Below are 26625 nucleotides of genomic sequence, written 5' to 3' on the forward strand. Positions count from 1 at the left end.
GGTTGCCATGCCCTCCCTCCTTCAGGGGATCTTCCAACCTGGGGTCGAACCCAGGTCTCCCGCATTGCAGGTGGATTCTTTGTTGTCTGAGCTACCAGGGAAGCCCCGAGGTCCCAAATACTAGAGGCTAAAAATAAATCTAGTGAAACTAAATTGTTTCCAAAAACAAAAATGATTCTGCTTGCTTTGACAGCATCAGTTCAAAACTCCTTCCATTGGCAACAGTTACTGTTTTGAATGATTACTTATTTTAGCTCAGTGGAAGAGCTGGAGTTTTAGAACTGAAGTCATTTTAACCAGAATACATATTATCCAGTACTTAGAGAAACATTAGTGGCTAGTAGTGTAGTAAGAGTAATAAAAGATTCATGGTTTTATCTCTAGGATGCTTAATTTCTTGTAGCTATATATCAGGGTCCCTCATACATGTAAAAGGGATAGAGAGAAGGCATTATTAGCCTCAGTAAATATGATTTCAGTACAGTAATCAATCAGGCATATTTACATCTGTGCTAGGCAGAGATGAATGTGCTGATTCTCTCTCAAAGTCCCTACTCACAAGTAATCCTGTGAGGTTACTTTGGAGATCAAAAGAGGTAACTACTGTTAAAGTGCTTTGTAAACTGTTTGTTTCCAGAATGAAGTATATAATGAAGCTGTGCATGACTAAAGCCCATCCACACACTTGCCAACACTTGGCATTGCTAGTTTTTTTTACTGAAGTCATTCTAGTGGAGATTAAGCAAAACCTCACTGAGGTTTTAATTTGCATTTCTCTGATGCTTCAGCATGTTTTCATGTGCTTATTATTGGCCATTCTTATATCTTTTTTGTGAAGTGTCTCTTCACATCTTTTGCCCATGCAAAAAAATTTGCTTGCTTGTCTTATTGAGTTGTAATAGTTCTTTATGTATTCTAGAAATTAGTTCTCTGTCAGATATATGCTTTGAGTATTTTCTAGTATTTGTTGAGTAGTGTTTGCTTTTTGTTGTTGTTTTCCTTTTTTGTCTGCACTGCACAGCATGCAGGATCTTAGTTCCCTGACCAGGGATCATACCATGTCCACTGTAATGTAGGGCAGATTCTTAACCACTGGACCACCAGGAAAGTTCACCATTGTATTTTCCTAATGGGATCTTTTAAAGAGCAAAAGTTTTAATTTTGATAAAGACTATCAGTTTTTCTTTTATGATTCCTGCTTTTTAAATCCCATTTAAAAATCTTTTCTTACCCCAAGATCACAGAGATATTTTCTTCTGTAAGTTTCAAAGTATTAGACTTTACATTCAGGTCTCTGATACTTTTTAGCTTTTGAGTGGTGTGATAGAAAGTAAAGGTTTTTAAAAATTCCTATATAGGTATCTATTTGTTGAAAAAAATTTCATTTCCCTATTGGCACCTTAGTAAAAAAAAAAATATATATATATATACACACACACACACACACACACACACACATACATACATTCATTCTAACCCCTCCAGATTCACTAATCTGTTCTAGTGATTTATATGTTTACCCTGTCATTAATACACCTATCATGATCAACCTTAGTTTGACAGAAGGTCTTAAAATCAGGTAGTATAAGTCCTCTAACTTTGTGCTGTTTTTTCTTTTTTAAAAAATCACTTTGGTTATTCACATTTTCACATACATTTTAGAACTAGCTTATCAATTTCTGTGAGAAAGCTTGCTGGGATTTTTATTTGGACTGCACTGAATCTACAGATTAATTTGGGAAGAATTACCATTTTAATAATATTAAGTCTTCCAATTCATAACTATAGTATATTACCCACCTCCATTTTTAGGTTTTTAATTTCCTTCAGCAATGTTAGTGATTTCAGTGAAGAGATCTTGCATGTCTTTTGTTAAATTTATTCCTAAGCAGTCCACTTCTTTTGGCATCATTATATAGATTTTTAAAGTTCATTTTTTCATTTTTTTTGTTGCTAGTATAAGTTATTTTTGTATAGTAATCTTTTCTCCTGTGAATTTGCTAAATTCACTTATTAATTCTAGTACTTATTTTCTATATTCTTTAGGATTTTTAATATAAACAAGCATGTTACCTGCAAACAGAGACTGTTACATCTTCTTTTCTGGTATTTGTGCCTTTTATATATTTTTGTTTCCTTATTTAACTCACTGGGATCTCTAGTACAACTGTGAATAGAACTAGGCAGAGCAGGTATTGTCTCCTTGTCCCCAGTATTAGGGGAATATATTTACTATTTTTCCACTAGGTGTGATACTAGCTGTAGGCTGTCCTTAGAAGTCTTAGTTTGAGATACTTCTCCTCTATTTACACTTTGCTAAGAAATATTTTTTATAAAGATATATTCAGATCAGATCAGATCAGATCAGTCGCTCAGTCGTGTCCAACTCTTGCAACCCCATGAATCGCAGCATGCCAGGCCTCCCTGTCCATCACCAACTCCTGGAGTTCACTCAGACTCACGTCCATCGAGTCAGTGATGCCATCCAGCCATCTCATCCTCTGTCGTCCCCTTCTCCTCCTGCCCCCAATCCCTCCCAGCATCAGAGTCTTTTCCAATGAGTCAACTCTTTGCATGAGGTGGACAAAGTACTGGAGTTTCAGCTTTAGTATCATTCCTTCCAAAGAAATCCCAGGGCTGATCTCCTTCAGAATGGACTGGTTGGATCTCCTTGCAGTCCAAGGGACTCTCAAGAGTCTTCTCCAACACCACAGTTCAAAAGCATCAATTCTTCGGCACTCAGCCTTCTTCACAGTCCAACTCTCACATCCATACATGACCACAGGAAAAACCATAGCCTTGACTAGACTAAACTTTGTTCGCAAAGTAATGTCTCTGCTTTTCAATATGCTATCTACGCTGGTCATAACTTTTCTTCCAAGGAGTAAGTGTCTTTTAATTTCATGGCTGCAATCACCATCTGCAGTGATTTTGGAGCCCCAAAAATAAAGTGTGACACTGTTTCCACTGTTTCCCCATCTATTTGCCATGAAGTGATGGGACTGGATGCCATGATCTTCATTTTCTGAATGTTGAGCTTTAAGCCAACTTTTTCACTCTCCTCTTTCACCTTCATCAAGAGGCTTTTTAGTTCCTCTTCATTTTCTGCCATAAGGGTGGTGTCATCTGCATATCTGAGGTTATTGATATTTCTCCCGGCAATCTTGATTCCAGCTTGTGCTTCTTCCAGCCCAGCGTTTCTCATGATGTGCTCTGCATAGAAGTTAAATAAGCAGGGTGACAATATACAGCCTTGACATACTCCTTTTCCTATTTGGAACCAGTCTGTTGTTCCATGTCCAGTTCTAACTGTTGCTAATGAAATATTTACTTAGCCTTAAAAAGGAAGAAAATCCTGACACTTGCTACTATATAGATGAATTTTGAGGGCTTTATGCTAAGAGAAATAATCCAATCACAAAAAACACTGTAAGAGAAGCCTAATTCATACAGATAAAAAGTAGAATGGAGGTTGTTAAGGGCTGGGGGAAGGTGAAATGAGATGTTAAGGGTATAGAGTTTAAATTTTGAGAGATGAGAAGAGTTCCAAAGATTGGTTGCAAGAGTGTGAAAGTACTTAACACTACTGAACTGTACACTTAAAAATGGTTAAGACAGTACGTTTTCTATTATGCATATTTTAACACAATTTTTTTAAAGGAGAAAAAAATCAGAGGAAGAAAGATACAATTACATCCAGGAGAATAAGAATAAAAAGAACAGTTGACCTCTCATCAAAAACAAAGAAAGTCAAGAAGACCATAGGATGGCATCCTTTAGAATGCTGAAATAAAGCCATTTTTATACTCAGCAAAAATGTCTCTCAAAAATAAAGGTGATACTGTATGGCACAGGGAACTATACTCAATATTCTGTGATAAACCATAAGAGAAATATGAAAAAGAATGTGTATTATATTTGTGTATAACTGAATCACTGCTGTCCAGCAGAAATAACACAACACTGTAAATCAATTGTATACTTCAATAAAATAAATACAATCAAAGGTGAAATAAAGGTATTTTCAGATAAGTCAAAGTTAGGAAAATTGGTCACCAGGGGACTCACATGGCCATGAATGGTAAAGGAGGCTCTTCACGGGAGTTTCTTGGCAGTCCAGTGTAAGGACTTGGCACTTTCACTGCCGTGGGCCTAGGTTCAATCCCTGGTCAGGGAATGATCCCCACAAACCATGCAGCGTGGCCAAAATGAAATAAAGTTAAAAAAAAAAAAAAGGAACTTCAGGTTGAAGAGAAATAAAACCATGTAAAAACACCACTAGATAATGTTTAATATTTGTTTTCAACATCCATACATATTTTAAATAATTTAGAAGGGAAAAAAACACTTTATAATTTTGAAGATATTTACTATTTCTGCTTGTCTTTCTTCATTCCTGCTTATAGTTTTCTTCTGGTAAGACCTTGGCTTCAGCCTTATTATTTCTTTAAATTAAATCTCCTAGAAATTCTCTTACTTCTTTTTCATCTGAGAATGTCTTTGTTTTCATTCCTGAAGGAATACTTTTGCAGAATTTAGACCTCTGGGTTGATAAGGGTTTCTTCTCCTTTTCATTAATTTCAAGTGTGTTTTCTTTTCTCATATGGAATATCGTTATAATGTGGGCTTTTAAATCTGTGTGTAGAAGTTCCAACACTGGTAATAATGAGGTTGGTCTCTGTGCTCACCCTTGAGAATTAGTTATAGTTTGCTCATTTTCTGTATGCCCAGAAATTTTGGATTATATTCTGAATGTTGTGTAGACTGCGTTCTTTTATCATCCTCTGGAAAATGCTGATGTGTTTGTTTTTGCAGGCAATCAACATGGTTAGGTTTAGCCTTTTAAGTTCTGTTTCTCCTTTTGTGTGTGGTAGTAAAAATCTCAGTTTAGTTCACAAAGCTCTTGTTACGCTGGTTTGAGTCTACCTCACACATGGGTTCCCTGGTGGGTCAGACAGTGAAGAGTCTGCCTGCAATGTGGGAGACCTGGGTTCGATGCCTTGGGTCGGGAAAGATCCCCTGGAGAAGAAAATGGCAATCCACTCCAGTATTCTTGCCTGGAGAATTCCACGGACCCTACAATCCATGGGGTCGCAAAGAGTCAGACACGACTGAACACCGCGCTGTCTGCACCGCTCCACGCCCACCCCAACCCCTCCCATCAAGATGAGCCTGAGACTTGTGTGGTTTTTATATCCAGAATTAGGAACTCCCTTCTCTAGCTCTCTCCACTCTGGGATACTCCACTCTTCCCCAGCCCCCAAAGGGCTCCTTTTCTGGTTCCTCTAAGCAGAAAGATGAGATTTCTATTAGAGTTTCAGCAGCCTGCCCCACTGTGCTGCTTTGGGAGGGGGCCCATACTCAGGACAAATCCACCAGAGACAGAAAATTCACTCTGCGAAGTTGCATCTCAAAATTTTGCTCTGCTGCATAATCTGCTTCCTTTCATTTACAGAGTCTTTGGGTAATTATATTTTGCCTGGAGTTTTTAGTTGTAATTAGTGGGAGGGATAATCTGTAGTGGCTTCTGCCACCACAGAGAAACTGAAACTTATACATTCTTTTTCAAAGTTTCTTTTTCCTAAATTTCACCATCTCTTTACTCATTATCCATTTTCCCTCCCTGCCACAGATTAAAGCAATCAACACAACTATTCTAAAGTCTTCGTATGCTAACTCCAAAAGCTGAGCTTATTTTGTTTCTATGACCTGAGTTCTCCTGACTACAGGTCAACTTTACAGTGTCTTCAAGTGTCCAGCAATTTCTCACTAGCTTCTGAACACTTGGGATGCTACGTTATGGGAATTTAATTTAAAAGAAAAGTCATGTAAATTGAATCTTGTTCAGTGTGGGTCCCTTTTTTTTTTAAAATAAATTTGTCCTGCTTTTTGATTGCTTCAGTGCCTTCAGTTGTTTAAAGTGTTTTGTCTGGAGTTTATGATTGTTATAGTATGTTTGCTATCATGCACACTACTCTACTACCACCAGAAACTATATATCCCTCTGAAGAAAGCTTCCTTCCCACCCTCCATTCCTGCTTGGAATCCTACAAACACTGAGTTTACTATTTTTTAAAATCTCCCTGAGATCCTACTCATCAACCTCTTGCTCCCTCACCCACACAAGTCAAAACAAAGATGCAGAGGAAAGCACGACTTGATCAAGGCCCCACAGTCAAGTTGCTTCCCCAGATGTAGGTAAGTTCTGTTTCATTCATGAACATCCACAGGCTCTGGAGATAACGTATTTCTGTAACACAGATTTGTTCAAATGTTTATCATGCAATGATATGTGCTCTGAGTCCTGTCCCAAAGGACAGTAACGCATTACTATAAAAATGGAAGGGTGACCTGCAGTCTGCGCTAGCATCATTTACGGTTTTGCAGAATGCCAGGATCTCAGGACCCACCGCAGGCCCACCAAATCAGACACAGCATTTCAACAAGATGCTTGGGTATTTCGTGTGCTGTTCCTGTTTGAGAGACACTAATATAAAGTGCTCTGTCTTTCACTAAAACTATGACTGTACAGCCTCTCATTCCTTACTCCCCTGTGATCCTATGTGTAGTGGAAGGGGTGGGGGCCTGGGAGAGCATCTGGCAATATGTCCCGAGGACCTCCTACCTCATGGGTACCTCAGGAATGTTTTGCCATTTCATGTTCATTAATTATGTTCATGAGTTAATTATTCTCACTCTGCAGAGAAGGAAACTGAAGGTCAAGAAGGCTAAATAAATGGCCCCCAAGGTCACAAAGAAGTGGCCAAACCTGAATCTGAAACCATAACTGACTGAACTGCAGAGCCTGTGAAATACTTTGCATTCTACCACTGTCCCTGGTCTGTGGTTCAGAAGAATTAGGTGCTAACAGGGATCTTGGCTAATTCATTCTACCTGTGTAGAACTCAGCCCCTCATGCGTACACTGATGGAGGTCGCCTGAATTAGCGAAAGTTCACAAACGAATCATGCTGCTTGAGGAAAATGAGTTTTTGAGGCAGATTTCAAACTGAGTATTGGGAGTGTATGGAAAATGACTCAGAAAACCAGAATCACAGAACAGCACAGTGTAGAGAAAAGAGTACACGACCAGAAAGCAGCAGCCTGGGTTCTAGTCCGACCTCTGTCATTCAGAAGTCGTGAGTCTCAGTTTCTTCATCCGTGAAACAGAGAGAAATGATCGATCCTAGCAATCTCTCAGCGTGTTTGATTGGTTTAAGTGTGATTATGCATGAAAATATTCCATAATGTGATTTATCAATAAACCAGCTCTCTAACTGCCTTAATTCTCATAACACAAATTAGTTATTTCTAAATTAATTAATTCAGGAACATGATTTGCAATCTGCTGGCCATGGTAGAATTGGGAACCAGTTCCAGCAAAGTCCACAAGCCCTGTGCTTTTGTTTACCCTAATGATGAGACTAAAAGGTAATAAAAGTATGTACAGGCTCTATACCTGAGAGAGTTTTCGCTGTCAGAAAAACAAAAACTCACTCTAGAGCAGGAAGTTCTTGCTATGACTTTCTGTGATGATGAAAAGGTTTTGTATTTGCATGACCCTGTATGGTAGCCAGTGGCCATGTGTGGCCACTGAGCACTTGAAATATGGCTGGTGCAACTGAATAACTTAATTTTCAATGCAATTTAATTAAAATAATTTTCTTTTAAATTTATGCTGTTACAGACATCTTTGGCATCTATTTTCTTTCATCATCACCAGAGTCACAACTGTTCTTTATTTCGCTGTGTCTGGTCTTAGCTGCATCATGGGGGACTTTTGTTGTGGTTCATGGACTCTCTAGTTGCGGCATGCAGGCTTCGTTGCTCCACGGCTTGTGGGTATTAGTTCCCGATCAGGGATCAAACGTGTGTCCCCTGGGCTGGCAGGCAGATTGTTATTCACTGGACCACCAGGGACATTCCCGAGTTTTATTTAATTTTAATTGATTCAAATTTAGATAGCCACATGTGGAGAGCGGCTGCCACATGGAACGCCGCAGTGGTAGCAAAACTGAGATACGGATTTATTCAACAATGTTTAGGTTTTATAGCTATATTGTTAGGGTCAACAAATGCACTGACTTTGTTTTTGATTCTGAAACTCTAGCTTCTTAATGCCTTTTTTTCAAATTAAAATTTTTATAGCAAGATTTTTGATAATGAAAGGATTCTTTGGAATCCAAGTATCATTATATAGCAATGTAGATGATACTCATAAAATGTGAAGGTTACCTAAACTAGAGCAATGGTGATTTTGTTTTATAATTATGTATCTGGTCACCTGGAGAGATGTAATGATAGTTTACTCCGGCGCCTTCAAAATTAAAAAGCAGAGGCTGAAAAGGACCGGGCCCTGCGAGCGCTGGGCAGCGCGCCTACCGTGTGCTCTCCGCCCTGCGGCTGATGCACTGGTGCAGATAGAGGTACTCCTGAGGCGCGCTGGCGGACAAGGCGGGCTGCACGTGGTTGGACAGCGCCGGCTCGAAGGTGAACAGGGTCGGCTGGCTGGAGTGCGACGGGGCCGAGGCTTTCCGCTCTCGGAGAAGGTGCTGGCTGGAGCTGCTGAGCTCCGCTGGAGAGGAGCGCGGCCCGTGCGGGGCCGAGGAGATGTTCCGCAGGGAGTCTGTGAACAGAGAGCATGAGCTGTGTGAGGGGACGGGGAAGGGAAGGCGGCCCTCTCCCGGACCGGGCGGGCGGAGGACGAGGGGCTGTGAGGGGCAGAGGCGACGGCCCCGCAGCGGCAGCGTCCTCAGCGCCTGCCCGCCCGCTGCCCTCCCTTACTGCCCCCTCCTGGCTCAGGACCTCCGCGCTGACCCCGGGGCCGCCGGGAGGCCACTGTCGCCCGGTCACCACCTGCCCCGCTCCGGGAGGCGAGGCTGCTCAGGCTCCAGGCCCTGGGGCGAGGCCAGCCTCGGGCAAGGGAACGCCACTGCCTCCCCTCTCTCCGGGGGCACCTGGGGCATCGCCTCCCTCAAAGCTACGCTGGCTTTATTAAATGAAGCTCTGCTTCCCGAAGACTCACGCAGCAAGGGGACTGGACCATGTCACCGCACTGCCTGATAAAAGTACATGGAACGGAACCACCAGTCCCTTCAGACCGTCCGGGCCCCTCCAGCCTGCCCTTCCACGTCCTCCCAGGATGATGCTGCCCGGCTCCTGTACTCTGTCTATGGGTCTTTTTTTTCTTTTTCTCCTTAACTCTTATCTTAAACTCTCGCTGTTGTGTTAGAAAGGAAGCGAGGTATTAAAGACAGATAATAGTTTTAGAGTGCTACACCCCAAGCCAAGGGCATTATTCATTTGGCTGGCTCTCTAAGCTTAGTCCAAATGCCTTAGCACAACATACAAGGCCTTTCACAGTCTGACCTATTTCCTGCTTTCCTCCTCCCATACCCCAGGCATATGGAAGCTTCATCAGTCCGTGGACACACCAGCCCCTTTTATGATTCTTTGCTTTGGTTTGTGCTCTTCCTTCCGCCTGGATTTTACTTCTTTAGCATTCACAGGCAGACTTTTAAGACCCTACACGGATATCATATTCTCCCTGAAACCTTCCTGGACTTGGTCATTGTTTTGGGTGTGAACAGCACGTGGCCCACGCTTCATTATATCCACTGTCACCCTGCTTCCTTGCCTGGCCCATGGGTGTCTAAGAGCAGTGACTGCTGACGTTACCTCTTCAGTGCCAACATTTACCTAATAAAGCCCAGGTACACAGAACAAGTTCTGAGTCTGTCTTTGCAGAATAAGCAAAAAATAAAAAAATGTATTCGGCATACAGTAATTCCACCAGCAAAACTTTTTGTTCAAAAGAAAGGTTAAAGATGTCATTTTTGGCAGTGTGATGGCCAGTGGGGCTGATGTTTTAGTGGTGATGATGGGGGCTTTCTAGGGCTAGTGAACACTTCAGAGGGGACTTAGTTCTCTTTCTACCCTTTGTTATCTGACCTGCTTTAGCACCCTTCTCATGGCCCTGGGCGGGATCACCAGCTCTACAGCATTAATGACTCTCCAGTCTTTTCTGATGCTGGAGAGGTCAACTAATGCCAGCGTATAGCAGGAAACACCATGGGCCTCTGGGGAAAAACTGTTCCATCGACAGCTCTGACGACCTCCAAAGTGAATGCGCATTACAGGTCTTGTGAACTGGATGTCTGTTAACAGAATCGATGGCTTTGTTACTCCATTAGATGTGCGAGATGAGCTCTCCAATGGCAGAGGAGAGGGTTGACACCCGGGAGAGGGGAAGGCCCAGCGCCAGGGGAGGTGCCAGGGCAGCCTCTGGGGGGGGCATCCTGCACTGTCCGTGGTCTCTGGACACCCCCCTCCCCAGGCCAGCCCATCCAGGGGGCTTTCCTCAGCGCTCTGCCCACACCCTCCTGTGACCTCACTCTCCCTCTGGAGACTCTCCGGGGTATCCTGTCCGTTCTCACAGCTTCGGCTATGTGATGACAACTCACAGACCTTAATCTCTGGCTTGGTTCTACCTCCTGAGCTTTCTGTCCTATAACTGCTCCCCCGTCCCTTCCTCCCCGCCAGCCCCCCAGTCTGCCGGGCACCACCATTCAGCTGTCCCACAAGCAGGTCAAGCTCAACAACCTCAGTGGAATCCCTCCTGCATCCTGTGTCTCAGTGACGCACACCAACACCGCCATCCGGTCAGTTCTCCGAGACAGAAGCCCAGGCGTTATCTATCACCCTTCCCTGTTTCTCAATGACCACCTCCTGTCTTTGTGTCTCTGCCCTGCTTAAAATGCATCAGTGGGTCCCTGCGATCCTCAGGAGGACTTACAGAGGTCTTTCTTTTTAAAACCACTTCCTGTTTATTTCTTCAACTGTGCTTCTCACTTGAACTTTCCTGTGTTTCAAACAGAATTTCAGGAGAATACCAACCTCTTCTGCATCACTGCATACATTAGGCGATGAACTCAGTGATGGCAGAGGTACTGTCTCTTTTGTTAACAGTTTTATTCCTAGAAGGAAGCCCCGTCTGACACAGCTCCACAATCGTGTGTTGATTGAATGTCTGAAGTACACAGCATAATAAGTCAGACCCCCTCAATACCACCCATGACTCCTCATCACCTTCAGAATAAAGACCAGGTTCCTCAAACTGACAAGAATAGCCATGTTGTAACAACCAGCTTATCCTGCCTTCTCACCCAATTCCTTTTTCACGCCCCCTGTGTTGAATGCTTGTGGGTCAAGCATTCAAAGGAAGACTGACCCAGCCTCAGTGCCGCCAGCTCAGGCTGGGGATGCAAATGCGACCCGGTCTGTTTAGTCACAGAGGAGGAGAAATCATTTCACCCTGGTCTCAGTTTCCTTGTTTACAAATCTCCAGAGGGTGGCTGTAAGGATGAAACGCAGAAAGGGCCAGACAAATGCTGCCAGTTGCGGTACTCAAGACGTGTTCCAGGCTCCTCTGTCACCTCTGGTGCCTGGAACAGTCCCAGAACATAGTGGGTATTCATTACATATGTGGTGAATGAATACAATAATTTTCTCTGGCACAAAAATCCATACATGCTTGTTTCTTGTGGTCAAAATCAAAGAGGTTTTCGAGGTCTGGTAATAAGATGGAGTAGGTGTTAGGATGAGTTGGGCCCAGAGACACTTGGAATTTCACTCTTCTGACATAAAACCACGTCTATGAAACCAGTTAGCTCCATAATGGTCTACAGCCCCAGGAAAGTTCTTCCAAAGATGTTTTGGCATGAAACCTTGCCAAAAATCCTACCTCAGCTTGCAACTTTAAAAGACTTCTATCTGAATTCATGTGATTACTCCTTCGTGTCTTTATGGGTTGAACAGTGTCCCCTCCAAAACTCATGGAACCTCAGAATATGACCTTATTTGAAAATAGGGTCTTTGCAGATATAATGAATTAAAATGAAGTTACATGGGATTAGTGTGGGCCTTACTCCAGTGACTGGAGTCCTTATAAGAAAACAGAGATAGAGACACACAGAGAGAACACAATGGGATGACAGAGGCAGAGGCTGGATAAATAAAAGGTGGGATATTCATACAAGGGAATATTATTCAGTCATATAAATGAATGAAATACTAATAACATGCCACAGTATGGTTGGATCCCCAAAACACTGTGCTAAGTGAAAGAAACTAGTGACAAGAGACTATGGATCACATGACTTTGTTTATGTAAATGTCTAGAATAGGAAAATTCAAAGGCAGCAAGTCAACTAGCGGTTGCCTGGGAAGGAGGTGGGCTGGTAAGCAGGAATGGAAAGTCACTGCTAATGAGAACGGTGTTTCTTTTTGAGGCTGATGAAAATTTCCTAAAATTAGACTGTGGTTATGGTTGCACAACCCTGGGAAATGCTAACACCACTGAACTGTATATTGAAACGGTGACTTTTATGGCATGAGAAACTGTTGCTTAGAAGCTAAGCCGTGTTCGACTCTTTGGTGACCCATGGACTGTAGCCCACCAGGCTCCTCCGTCTGTGGAATTTCCCAGGCAAGAAATCTGGTAGGGTAGCCATCCCCTTCTCCAGGGGATCTTCCTGACTCAGGGATCGAACCTGCATCTCCTGCACTGGCAGGCAGATTCTTTACCACTGAGCCACCAAAAAGCCCAATATGGGAAATATATCTCAGTAAATTTCTAAACACACACACAGTCGACAATTCCTCAAAAAGTTAAACACAGAGTCACCACATGACCCAGCAATTCCACTTGTAGGTATGTCCTAGGAGTAAAAGAAACACACGTCCACAGAAAAACCCATAAACAAATGTTCACAGCAGCTTTACTCATTATAGCCAAAGTGGAAACAACCTAAATGCCTATAAGCTGATGGATATATAGAGAGAATTTGGCATATCATATAACAGAATATTATTCAGCAGTAGAAAGAATCAAGTACAAATACATGTTACAAAATGTGTAAACTTTGAAAGCATCGTGCTAAGTGAAAGGAAGCTAGATTCCACCGGTATGAAATGTTAGAATTGGTAAATATTCAGAGACAGAAAATAGATTAGTAGTTGCTTGATGATGGGAATAGGAAGTGACTTCTAATGGGGACAAAGTTTCTTCTTGGGGTCATAAAAATGTTCCCAAATTAGACTGTGATGATGGTTGCACAATCCTGTGAATATACTAAAAACACTGACTTGTATACTTTGAGTGATATACAGTATGTGAATTAAACACACACACAGGCATAAGCCCTTTGCAAAGCGTGCAGTGTAAAATATATGCAAGAGATTAACAGTCATCCAGTTAAACTCATGTGACCTTTAGTTTTTATTTCCTCTCTGAAAACTGAACACTCAGTAAATACCAAGCCCTTGCTAAACTCCCTTGAGAAAAAGACATTCCCTGCTTCCTACCTTCAGTTCCCTATACTTCCCTCCAACCCCACTATAGAGGGTTTTACCCCATAATCATAGCAAGGCAGTGGGCAGCTCAGGTAAACAGAAAGCTAGAACTTATGGTTTGGGGTGAAAAGCCTCAAGCAGGTTGGAATTCCACCTCACAGTGTGTGGGCCTCGTGCATGGGACAGGAGTCAGGAGACCCGGGACCCGGCTCCAACTCTGCCTTTATGAGGTCGTGGACAGGTCTCTGAGCTCTGGCTGCTTACCTGTGAGCTTGGGAGGATAAACCCTGGGCTGCCTACCTATCTCACTGGGCTGCTGTAAAGGGCAAATGAGATAAGCTTGTGAAAACAAGTCTAAGCACTCATATAAAATGTTCGTTTAAGATTTGTTTTTATTGCCCTGGGTACCTCCTGAGGAAAGGAAAGAATGCTAAAAATAAAGGAAAACATTAGACAATATGTGGCTGGGCTGTTTTTGGTGTGTGGCTATCAGGCAGTTGTAATGATGTGTCTTGGGTCATTAGGAAGGTCAGTTGCACAGCAAGAAGAAAATGGGCATTTCCAGACTTCTGGCCTGAGCTTCGATCTCCAAGTCTAGACGAAAGATAATGTCAGAAAACGCCTGAGTCAATTTGTTTTCTTTTCAACAGGGTTTTATTTTTTCCTCGTCTTCCTGGCTTCTTTTTAGGGCCCTACAAAATCACTCCCCTTCCTTTCCACAATCACTCATGGGAAGCCTGCCCAGCATAAAAACACTCCTCCCACCTTCTTGCAAAACTCTAGAACAGGAAAGCTCTGAAGGATTTCAGCAGAGGAGCCCAGCCCAGCCCAGCCCAGCCATCCACTGGCTAGTGATAACAGGAGCAGGAAAGGGGCGGTTGGCGAGAGTTTCTGGAAAAGATGACTGGCCAAATAATGACTGGTTCCCTTATCTCAATGCCCTTTTAATCTTTATCCCCCCTCCCAAGCCCTCACCCCAAGCCTCGGTGGGTCTCAGAACCCATAAAATGGCAGACCAAAGCTGATGCTGGAGCCCAGGCTGGACTCGAACCCTGGCCCTGGTCACTCCTGGCTCTGGCCTTGGACAGGTTACATAAACCTCTCGGAACCTCATTTGTTCAGCAGGGAGAACACATAGTCTGCAGGGCTGCTGCAAGGACTGGAGATCATTTATACACAGTATTTAGCAGAGCACCCCACTATTCTTACTGCTCCTATTCCTAGGGTACACATGAAACTGACTGAGACCTTGACCTTGGCCAAGGTATGGAATCGCTTTCCAAGCCACAATTATACCTTGTATAGATGTTATATGTGAAAGTAATAAGAACAAAAATGTCTATATTGACTATAACAATCACAGCTGCCATTTAGCAAGCACCTGCTATGCGTCTCTGGTCTACCCTGTGAAGTAGATATTATTTCCTCCGTTGTTTTTTGTTTGTTTTGTTTTATGGGGGGGATGGAGAAATTGAAGTGCAGAGACGTTAATAATGAGTTCTGGGTCACAGGCCTAGAAAGCAGCAGAGCCTAGATCTAAATGAGATCGCTTTGTCTTCTAAATCAATTCTTTTCAACCATGGAGAGAGAAGAAATCCTACACAATCTTTATGTGGTGAATGGTATTAGCTTTATGGGAGGCAGAGTCAAACAACAGAATGAGGGTCAAGGCCCAGCTCTGTCACCCGTTGGCAGACTGACCTTCGGAATGCCATTTCACCTTTCTGAGCCCTGTTTTCTCTATTTATAAAAGCAAGGACTTGGATTAGATGAGGGATTCACATCAAAGTCATCTTTGGGAAACTTAGGAGAGCTGCTCCATGTAAGATCTAAGGAGTTATATTTACACAGAGATTTAGATTCAGAACCAGTGGCTTGGTTTTTAATAATCTCTGGTTCTTAATTCTGGGGCAGGGGCAGAAGCGTTAGGGTTGACTGAAAAATCAAGGGCAAAGCAAGCTCTGAAAGCCAAATGAAAGAACAAATTCTTCCCCAAATCTTTCTTGGTATCATCAAACTTCCAAATTGGAAACCATCCACATTCTTCCTGGCCCTCCTTATCATCTGTTCATGGCCAATTCAAAAGGAACGGGTGAGCAACAGAAAGAGGCTCAAGTGGGTCAGAAACGTGGGAGTCCACATTCTCAGACGACTTTGCCGCAGGGCCTTGGACAAAACTTTTAATCTCTCTGAACCTCCTCTCCCACACTGTGAAATGCCAAAGAGAACCGAACACTTGACAGGGTCCTTTGAAGGACTCAATGAGACAAAATATGAGTAAATAGTAACTATTAAATACTAAGTAAATGGTTGTTGGTTGATACTTGTTACATTATATCATTTGTTCCTAGAAGTAGAAAAGTGGTAAGATTCTGAGGGTTCTTACTGGGAGAAGATGAGTAATGAAAGAATTTTGCAAACAATGGTGTAGGATTTTATGGGATGAGTGATCCCTGGAGAAAGCTAAATGAAAAGCAAGAATCAGATAGGTGGTGAGTTCTAAAAACAAAAGCCCTGGACTTCTCCGGTGGTCTAGTGGCTAACTCTGTGCTCCCAATGCAGGGGGCCTGGGTTCAATCTCTAGTCAGGAAACTAGATCCCACGAGCCACAAATAACAGGCTGCATGCCACAACTAAGAATTTGTGTGGCATAAGGAAAGATCCTGTATGCTGCAAGCAAGACCTGGTGCAGCCAAATAAATAAGTAAATATTAAAAAAAAAAAAAAAGGAAATAAAAACAAATAAAAACATCCTGTTGACAGGATGGCTGATGGCAAAATTGGATCAATAGATCCAGGTCATTTTAACTCACAACCACAAGCCTGAAGTTATTTAAGAAGGAATAATCCTCAAAATCCTCTCGCAGACATCATCATTAAGAGAAGTTATTCTTACATTTACGGTCAAACACAATAACTCCCATAACATGGCAACTGGAAGGGATCCTGGTGTCTAGTCATTCATTTATCATCACTGCCCAGAAAGGTGAGGCTACTTGTCCAAGGACATACAAGGGGTCAGATGTAAACTCTGGAATTAAAACTTAGCTCCTGTAGCCCAGGGGTCCTTCTGAAGTACCAGAAGAAAGATGTATCCATGTGAACAAAGATATATTCTCTATAATGGGGGGAGGGGGGCAGGGTGGAATCAAGTCAGGAGATCTGATGACCAAGACACTGGGTATCAGGACTGCTGTTTTGTCATGAGTTTATGTTACTCATATTTGCATGGAAAGTAAACATTTGCTGGATCAAACTACTGAAGACTAGTATAAATAATTCCCCAAGTTCAAAAATATAAGGCTCCTAATGTTTATAAAAACTATAAAGCAGAGGAAGAGAAAAGAGGACGCAGAGACAGGCAGAAACATGGGACCCTGTGAGACCTTTCAGCGGCCAGACTTCCCCATCGCCCCCTCCACCACTTCTGAGGAAGGATCTGGGAAAAAACAGCATCCCAGAGATCCAAGAGCCAAGTCCGAGGGCCCTGACCTCGATGGATATGATCTCTCGGTCTACTTGGGCAGAAATTGATCCTGCAAAGGGCCCGGGGCAAAGGCAGTGAGTGGCTGCAGCTCATGGGCATGTCAGCCAGTCTCTGGTCACACATCCTTACGTAAGGGGCATCTCAAGTCAGAGATGGGAACCTAAGGTCCACAGCAAATGCCATGCTTTCTAGGTCTCTGGTGAGAGCCAATCGTGCCTTCCTCTAAATCTTCGGCAGTGTTTCATTCTGCATTTCATGTTGGAAATTCACAAATCTCTTGTAAAGAACTAGGCTGAGAGCTGTTAGAACTCAGGACCTAGACTGTTTTCTCTGACAGTGTTCAGCACAACACTGTGTGCCTACTCAACATCCAGATCAGAACAAAGGGCTCAATAAACACATCACGGCAGCAAGTTTTGTCGGAAACGATCCTTTTTGGGTCAGAAGAAGGAATGAAGAGCTCCAGGATCCACAGGTCAGTTGCTATTCCGGGTGAAGGAACTGTGATCACTTAGCGAGGCTGTCTGAGCTGTGCTTGCTTCTGGGCTGGGACAGCTGGTCTGTATTTAGGCACGCATGCACTGTCCTGTCCACATCAGACAGATCAGGTTACAAGCTGCCTTCTCATCTTACCTGCCACGTGGACAGCACATCTCAGCTGTGACAGACCTTACGTGGTTGACTATTGACTGTGTTCCCCCCTCACCCCCAAATCTCTCATTTACAGTTGGAGACACTGTGGTTCCCCCACAAAGCCAATCCATAAATGGAATGAAGCACTCTGCTGTTTACTTAAGGTCATGAGGACTGATTGTGGGAACTCTGCCAAGAGCTGCAGGCCTATCAAAAAGAGTGGCCCTGGTCCTTGCTCTAGGAGTTTATACTACAGTTGGGAGAACAAGTTTATACTCAGGGCAGCACTTCTCCCTTCCCCCAAGGAACTTTGGGAACTCATTAGTATTCCCATGAGAATCAATCCATCTAGTGGGCGCCATAAGCTCACACATCAATGATGCATTTGACCTTTGTGACCTTTCCATTGAAATACTGAAACCATATCACTGTATTTTTAAACTAACCAACTCCACAAGAGGCAAGTTTCCCCTTTCTTTGACAGTGGCTTTCACTAAGAGACAACTGGCCACCAGCATGAACCATGAGTGTCAGACGTTAATAATGGGAGTTTATCAAGGATCATTAGCAGTGGCAACAATCATAAGAACAATTCCTGGAACTGCTCAAGTCTGGATGGGGAGGCTGGGATTCTAAGAGCTCCAGCTTGCCGAGGGAATTCTCAGATCCACAGCATTACTTGACCCAGAACTGTGCCTTCGGGAGAGGCAGCTTGGTTCAGGGAAAGGAATGTGGGTTCTGAAACTGGAATCTCAGCTGGTTTTGCTGTGGAACCTACGAATGGCATCTGAATCTGTGTCGTAATGGGTAGAATTGGTACCGACAGCTCCCTGTAGGGTTGGCCCAGGGACCCCAGAGGTGCCCCAGTGCGTGTGGGTCAGTGCTCCACAAAGGAGACCTCTCCCTCAGCACTCCATCGGGGGGTCACCTGGTGTGTGAACTGCGTGTTCAGACCTTCAGGGTTTGGTTACAGAGGCAGGATTGGTCCTCTGGCCTTCCAGTGGTGGCTGAGGGCAGCAGGCAGAGAGCCTGGCAGGACTCAACCTCCCACCGGCAGCTCTTTCTCAGCCACGGCCTCCATCCTGGGGTCGTAACAATTGCCCAGCTTCGTATCTTGAGCTTCCCTACTCATCTCCCACTCTTGTGTCTTGATGCCTCAGCAATCCTCATTTTTTCCCACTGGGATGCAAAAGGGAGAGTTATTTTTTTTAACATCCCCAGGAGGGCCCGCACACTACGCCATATGTACATGGATCTGAGCAGGCTTGCCAAGGCATATTATTATCACACTAGAACAGGAGTTGGCAAACTAAGGGCCATAAGTCAAATCTGGTCCCCTGCCTGACTTCATAAATAAAAGTTTTACCCCTATTCATGTACATATTGTTTATGGCTGCTTATATGCAAAGTGGAGTCCTTGTGACAAAGAACATACAGGTGGTAAAGCCTACAATATTGACTATCTGGCCCTTCAGAGAAAGTCTGCCAGCCCCTAGACTAGTAATTCTCTGTCTGGTTTGTACAATCATGTCTTCTCTCAAAAATCTTAGTATCTAATTTAAGTTTGTCACTAAGGATACAGAAGTGGGTTGAAACTAAGACCCGTGAATCCTAAACTCATGCTTTGGAATAATCAAGAGAAAGAACCACAAGAAAAGCCAGTTTGGAGAGCTCATGAATATAATTATAAGAAATCATATTCATTCACATTTTAGCATACCTTGGGGCACAAACAACAAGCTAGCTGCCAGTCAGCATACAGAATCAGAAGGTGTAAGAGAATAACAGGACTGATTTACACAGCCAGACTTGGGAGAGAACACCAGTTTTTTTTTTTTTTTTTTTTCCTGATTCGTAACCATTTCTTCTTCTTCCATATCACAGATGCACAGACGTCATTTTCTGTATAGAGATCTTGTGTGTTTCTGGGGGCGCTGGGGAGCGGGTTAGAGTTGCTTTACAACGCTGTGTTAGCTTCTGCTGTACACAGAAGGACACCAGCTACATATGAGTGTGTATACATACACACATATCTATCTATCTCCCCTCAGTGGGTCTCCCTCCCACCCCCCACCCCACACGCCTAGGTCACCACAGAGCACTGAGCTGAGCTGTCCGTGCTATTCAGTAGCTTTCCACTAGCTACCTATTTTATACATGGTAGTTCCAGTCACTCCTTAACACATTACTTTGTCTCCTTTTCATCAAAGCACTTATTACTACTATTTCACCTCACGTGAGGCATCGCTGATGCTTCAATATGGTGGCCATAAAAACACGCCTCTCAGATCTCCTGATGTGGGTAGCATATTTTCTAACAGCCCCAGCTGTTGGCCCTCTGCATCCCTTAACTCCCCTGGGCTGTTCTCATCCACTGACAAAGAACAGCAGCCTGTTCCTATGAGGAGATGGGACTCCTTCAATGGGAAACCTTGGCTTGAGACTTTCCAGTGACCAGCCCGAAGCTGTCTTAGATCTGCACCATGCTGCAATCCTCCTTCCTTCCTTCTCTCCGTCACTGGTGTCAGACCTGCAGCCCAGTGAGGGCTTTCTTCCTTTCTCAGGGTCATTTCCAGCATCCTTCACAGGCATCTCCCCCAGTAAGTCTCACACATCTAAATGCATCTTGACAGCGGCTTCTTGGAGAACCTGAACCAACACACTCAGTGTCTAAAAGAGTTTGATGAACATTTGGTTGGCCCAGGTTCATTCTGCAAGTAAACCACAGACCCAGAATCACAGCCCAGTCCTCCACACCAAAACCTTTTCTACCGACAACAATCATCTGAGAATTATGTCCTTGGTACCTTTGTCCAGAGGGCCATTGCTCTGAGGAATCTGATGAGAAAATGTGTCCACCAATGACCAGTCCCCACAGCTGGCCTCTGAGCTCTCTTTACAGTTATGTGGACTCTAGTGGGCATGAGGACATATGTCTTAGATTCACAGAAAGCTAAAAATATGGTTTAGGGCAATCAAGAAGAGCTGGCTTAGGTTGAAAATAAAAGCAAGAGCTCTGTGTGATACTCTCTTAAAGGAATGTAGGGAAAGCAGCTACAAAGGTAAAGACAGAGAAGGTCATCACAAAGGAGCAGAAACAGCAGTGGGTCTCCCCAGGTCATCATATGTGTGCTGAGGACCCCACACAGGCATTGTGACAGCAGGAAGCAAGGAACAGTATCTAGAATTTCAGGGTATGGTTTAATTATTAGGAACATAGATTCTGGAGCCAGGTTGTCTGTGTCTGAATCCCAAGTTCTTTAATTAGTAGTTGTAAGAACCAGGGAAAGCTGAGCCTCTTTGTGCCTCGGTTTCTTCATCTGTAAAGTGGGACTAAGACAGTAAGATCCCTACCTATGAACCTTCAACCTTGAACTTTCAAAGGTGTGACTATGCATTCGTACATCCAATCACATGAGTTAGTGCCTCTGTCTGGTGTACACTGTGAGTGAGTGCACCTCTACGAGTGGGTGTGCTCTTGTGTGCTTTACTGTCCAGAGTGCAGTAGCAGAGCAGCTTCATTTCAAGCTAGGTCTGCAAGAGGATGACTTCACTGAACTCCTGGCTATGCAACCCAAGGAGCTTACTGATGAAGACCTGATGGAACTGGAGGCCCAGAGGAAGGATGAAGGGAGACAAGAAGAATTAGTGAAGGGATTCACAATGCAGGAAATGGCAGGGGGTTTTCTTTGTCTGAGGAGGCACGGTCAGTTTTCGAGGCGCAAGACCCGAATGTAGACCGGGCTGTGGCAGCTGTTCAGGATCCAACCCAGCACCACCGTGTCATCTGACATCCAAAGAGTTGGACATGATGAGAAAAAAAGAGCTACTACCCAGGCATCACTGTATTGTTTTTTTCAAGAGGGTCGATAGGATTGACTCCAGCAAGGAACCAGAACCTGAGCCATCAACATCAGGCGTGAGTGATGCAGCTTGTCCTCCGTCTCCTACTGCTGACGATCCTTCAGCTCCACCATCTCCTGCCTCCTCTAGTCAGTAATTCTTCTTGCCCGTTCACTTGATGCCAGCCCCTGTATGTCAGCTGCTGTACTGTAGCACTGTACTTTTCAAGGTCCTGGACTGTAAGATTAAAAATGTTTTATTTTTCTGTTTGTCTGGTATGCATTATTTGTGTGAAAACTATTATAGACTTATTATAGTACAGCGCTATGTAGCCAATTGTGTTAGTTGGGTCCCTAGGCTAACTTTGTTGGACTTATGCACAAACTGGACTTACTAATGTGTTCTCGGAATAGAACTCATTTGTATGGAGGAGACTTCACTGTAATAGATGTCCACTTCATAAGATTATGAGTTAAGATCTGTGAAATGCTTTGAACACTGCCTCCTACAAGGTAAGCTCTATGTAAAGATCTCTTTGTTAGTAGTAGTACATTTAAAGAGACACCTTTGTTTTTGAGCATCTCAGTAACTTAAGTATAATGCATTTCAAATTAAGAAAGTCAGCAAAGTTTGTATGGTAAACATGTAAATCACACACAGTAAAAATGTTTCTGAATTTAGGCAAAACAGAGATAGTGTTATTTAGAATGTTTCATTTTGGGGGAGATAAGACTCTTGAGAGTCCTTTGGAGATCAAACCAGTCAATCCTAAAGGAAATCAACCCTGAATATTCATTGGAAGGACTGATGCTGAAGCTGAAGCTCCAATACTTTGGTCACCTGATGCGAAGAGCTGACTCATTGGAAAAGACCCTGATGCTGGGAAAGATTGAGGGCAGGAGGAGAAGGGGATGACAGAGGATGAGATGGTTGGATGGCATCACCAACTTGATGGACATGAATTTCAGCAAACTCTGGGAGATAGTGAAGGACAGGGGAGTCTGGTGTGCTGCAGTCCAAGGGGTTGCAGAGAGTTGGACACGACTTAGCACCTGAACAACAACAATGACAAAGAATAACATGCCATACACACTCCAAGGGCTGCTTTGAAGATCACAGAGAAGGCTGCAACAATTTATTAGCAATATACTCCACAGATATTTAATGTGTGCTTATCATGTACCAATGGCTTCCCAGATGGCACTAGTGGTAAAGAGTCTGCCTGCCGAGCGGGAGACACAGGAGATACAGGTTTGATCTCTGGGTCAGGAAGATCCCCTGGAGAAGGAAATGGCAATGCACTCCAGTATTCTTGCCTGGAGAACCCCATGGACGGAGGAGCCTGGCGGGCTATAAGCCATGGCATCTCAAAGAGCTGCAGATGACTGAGCACGAGCACAATACAATGCTATCAGGGACCAAACACCACGCTGTATGGTTTATGTGGATTCTTATGTAATCTTAAAGAATGCTTAGAGATGGGAATACCAGACCACCTGACCTGCCTCCTGAGAAATCTGTATGCAGGTCAGGAAGCAACAGTTAGAACTGGACATGGAATAATGGACTGCTTCCAAATTGGGAAAAGAGTACGTCAAGGCTGCATATTGTCACCCTGCTTATTTAACTTATATGCAGAGTACATCATGAGAAACACTGGGCTGGATGAAGCACAAGCTGGAATCAAGATCGCCAGGAGAAATATCAGTAACCTCAGATATGCAGATGACACCACCCTTATGGCAGAAAGTGAAGAAGGACTAAAGAGTCCTTGATGAAAGTGAAAGAGGAGAGTGAAAAGCTGGCTTAAAATTCAATATTCAAAAAACAAAGATCATGGCATCTGATCCCATCACTACGTGGCAAATAGATGGGGAAACAATGGAGACAGTGACAGATTTTGTTTTCTTGGGCTCCAAAATCACTGCAGATGGTGACTACAGCCATGAAATTAAAAGATGCTTGCTCCTTGGAAGAAAAGCTATGACCAACCTAGACAGCATATAAAAAGCAGAGACATTACTTTGCCAACAAAGGTCCATCTAGTCAAAGCTATGGTTTTTCCAGTAGTCATGTATGGATGTGAAAGTTGGACCATAAAGAAAGCTGAGCGCTGAACAACTGATGCTTTTGAATTGTGGTGCTGTATAAGACCTGTGAGAATACCTTGCACTGCAAGGAGATCAAACCAGTCAATTCTAAAGGAAATCAAACCTGAATATTCATTGGAAGGATTGATGCTGAAGCTGAAACTCCAGTACTTTGGCCACTTGATGTGAAGAACTGACTCACTGGAAAAGACCCTGATGCTGGGAAGATTGAAGGCAGGAGGAGAAGGGGACGACAGAGGACGAAGGGTTCGATGGCATCACTGACTCGATGGACATGAGTTTGAGCAAGCTCTGGAAGTTGGTGATGGACAGGGAAGCTTGGCATGTTGCAATCCATGGGGTAACAAAGAGTCGGACCTGAGTGACTGACTATATGATCTTTATAATAGTCTTGTGAAGAATGTCTTGTTTCTATTGTACTAATGGAGAAATTGAGGCTCAAAAAAGTAAACTGACTTGCCCAAGACCATGTTAAGACTGAACTCATCAATGCTGTGGATTCATGTATTTATGATTCCAAGACCTGTGCTCTTTGCTCTTTACTAAATTGACCTTCTGAACTGGTGTGTATGTATGTATGTATATACACACATATATGCATATATACATATACATGCATCACACAAGTGAGAGGTGAAGCCTGAGTTTCATTTCTAACCTTGCCAGTTAGCTATATGATCTTGAGCAAATTAGCTCCCCTTTCCTGACCTCCAGACACTGTCATCTGAGGAGTATGGAACTAAACACCCTCTAAGGGCTCTTCAAGAGCTCATATTCTAGAATTTTCTCAGTCTATGAAATCTGCTCCCTTCTCTGTCTTGGCTGAGTGTTTTGGCTATTATGATTCACAAGTTATGATGAATTTGTCCACTGACCTCACCTACAAAAGGAGTGAGGAGGTGGGAAATAAAAGCAAACAATAAATAAGTGATAGATATATAAAATAAAGTTCAGGTCACTGGCATATCCTATCTTTTCAGATTAGTTAGATCATCATCCATTTTGAATTTTTTTTTTCTTGCTGTCCTTTTTCATTGTATACCACTGTTTTATACAGAATTTTAGACTCTATGTCCTGTTAATAAGGTTAGCATTTCTTGAAGCTTCTTTTTGCACCCCCCACCCCCAACAGGGAATTTCTCAAAACAACAATGTTTGGAAGTAAACTGTAATTTTCAAACTGTCATTTTATATAATTATAACTATTTACAAAGTTATAAGCAAACACTGTAACTAAATCATTCATTTGAATCATCACTGGCCATCTGCTATAAGTCTCTACTAATGTGGTGCCAGAAAGATAGAAGGGCCATGTTCCCAACCTCAGTCTCTCAGTCTCCCCTCATTCCCAGACTCTGTACTCTAGCCTTGGCGAATTAGTTTCAGTTCCCTAAGCTCTTGGGAACTTGAACATGCAGCCCACAGAGAAAGCAAGAGAAACCTGAGCTTTGGGGTGGTAGATGTGTTAATTGCCCTGACTGGTAATCATTTTACAATGTTTGCATATATCAAATAGTCATGATGTACACTTTAAATATATACAGCTTTGTGAATTATAATTCAATAAAGAGATGGAAAAATAAATATCTGGTTATTTATTTCTATTTATGTGGGGAAAAAAGAAGAGAGAAACCTGAAGTAACTGAGAAAATCCTGTATTGATGGGTTTTAACCTAAGTTGATTAAAACTGCAATTTCTATCACTAGCTAGATAGGGGCTTGATATTGAAATTAAACTCAGAAGTCTGAAAAAAACTTTTTCTTTTCACACTTGAGGTTAACCTCAATTTTTTTTTTTTTAATCTGTTAGTCATATTCTGGCGTATAGCCAAGGCAGAGTTCAGTTAAAGGCAGGCAAATCTTGGTGCAGACTGAGGGTCCCGGAGTACCCCAGACTGTGGTACTAACACAGAGGAGGCAGGCAGTCACTTTAAGAAGGGCTCCAGGGGCAGTATGGCAGAAAGAACATAAGCTGGAGGACTTGAGAAAGCTCGTGAGGTCACCGAGAGCGAGATCATGGCTTAAGCTCTTCGCTGGCACATGACCCTAGAACGTGACCCAGAAACAGGTACTCAGTGTGCTGAGTGAGTGAACATAGAGCAGAAACTGGGTATCACTCAGCCACATGGGCAGTAGACGCCAAGAAGGGGAGGAAGCATGTTTAGGGAAAGCAGAAGCAGATTTTCTTTAGAAATTCAGGCAGACCACTGGCCACCTGGAAGTCAGCCACTGGGTAGATGGGCTCCAGCCACTGGCTTACTGGTTTGGGTAAGAGGGGGGCTAAATAAAAGCAGGAGAGGGTACAGGCCTAGGTGGAATTCGAGATGACAGTCAGGTTAACAGGAAATGACTCAAGAATAGGAAAAGTAGACAAAGTCCCAGGGCTGACCTTAGTTTACAGGCAAAATGAAGGTCAGAACTGAGCAAAAAGGATGAAAAATCCCAAAGCCCTGACTCCAGGCTGGGGTGCAGGGTGGGCCTCAGTGGGAAGGCAGAGTCCAAAGGCCTCTGGCCGAGTACAGAAGCAGAGGCTGGGAACTGGGTGATCCTGACACCACGTAACCTCTAGATCACCGCTCCCCAGACTTTTCCATCTTATGGAGGAGTGAAAACACTGCCTCTCTGTTTGTTTGTTTGTGCACTTTAAAAAACTGACACACAGGGTTCACAATTTTTTATTGTGAATATGGAAAAACTATTGTTTACTGTAACTGTCATTTCACACACACACAAACACAAGGACACTTTGACAAACATGCACAGCCATAAGAAGAGAATCTCTGAATAAAGGGAAGTTATGAAATCTGACTACATTTAGCCTTATGAAAACTGACTACATTCTCATTATGTTTTTTGTTTTTGTTGTGGACTGAGGACATTTTTCACAGCTCAGCACTGGTCTATGGGACCTTGTTTGGCAATATTTGCTGCAGACCAATATTTTTGCACTGTGTTCCAGCCTTCCCAGGCCACCAAGGGCGAGAAGGAGGGGCAGGCCATCTGGGTCCAACGCCAGCTTACAGTGCTTGACTCCATCTCTCCTGCAACATTTAGAACAGCTCCTTCTCGCCTGTTTCACATATTGTGTCCATTTAAGATTTAGTTAACAAGCATTGCAAGAAAAAAAAAAAAAGTATGAAAATAACTGATCCCCAAGCTCCTAGTTTATTGTTGAAGAAACCAAGAGCTACACACTGGA

General features: G+C 43.3%; 1 protein-coding gene across 5 annotated transcripts in view; it reads right to left on the reverse strand.

Annotated features, from left to right (window-relative positions):
* GAB2 (GRB2 associated binding protein 2) overlaps positions 1-26625 on the reverse strand; it is a 181463-nt gene that overhangs the window by 14821 nt on the left and 140017 nt on the right. For all 5 annotated transcript variants that reach the window (XM_055581424.1, XM_055581423.1, XM_055581422.1 and 2 more), the window contains one exon: positions 8382-8625. In XM_055581424.1, coding sequence (XP_055437399.1) covers positions 8382-8625 — 244 coding nt within the window. The remainder of the gene's footprint in view (positions 1-8381; positions 8626-26625) is intronic.

This window comes from Bubalus kerabau, chromosome 5, assembly GCF_029407905.1.
Source record: "Bubalus kerabau isolate K-KA32 ecotype Philippines breed swamp buffalo chromosome 5, PCC_UOA_SB_1v2, whole genome shotgun sequence".
NCBI lineage: Eukaryota > Metazoa > Chordata > Mammalia > Artiodactyla > Bovidae > Bubalus > Bubalus kerabau.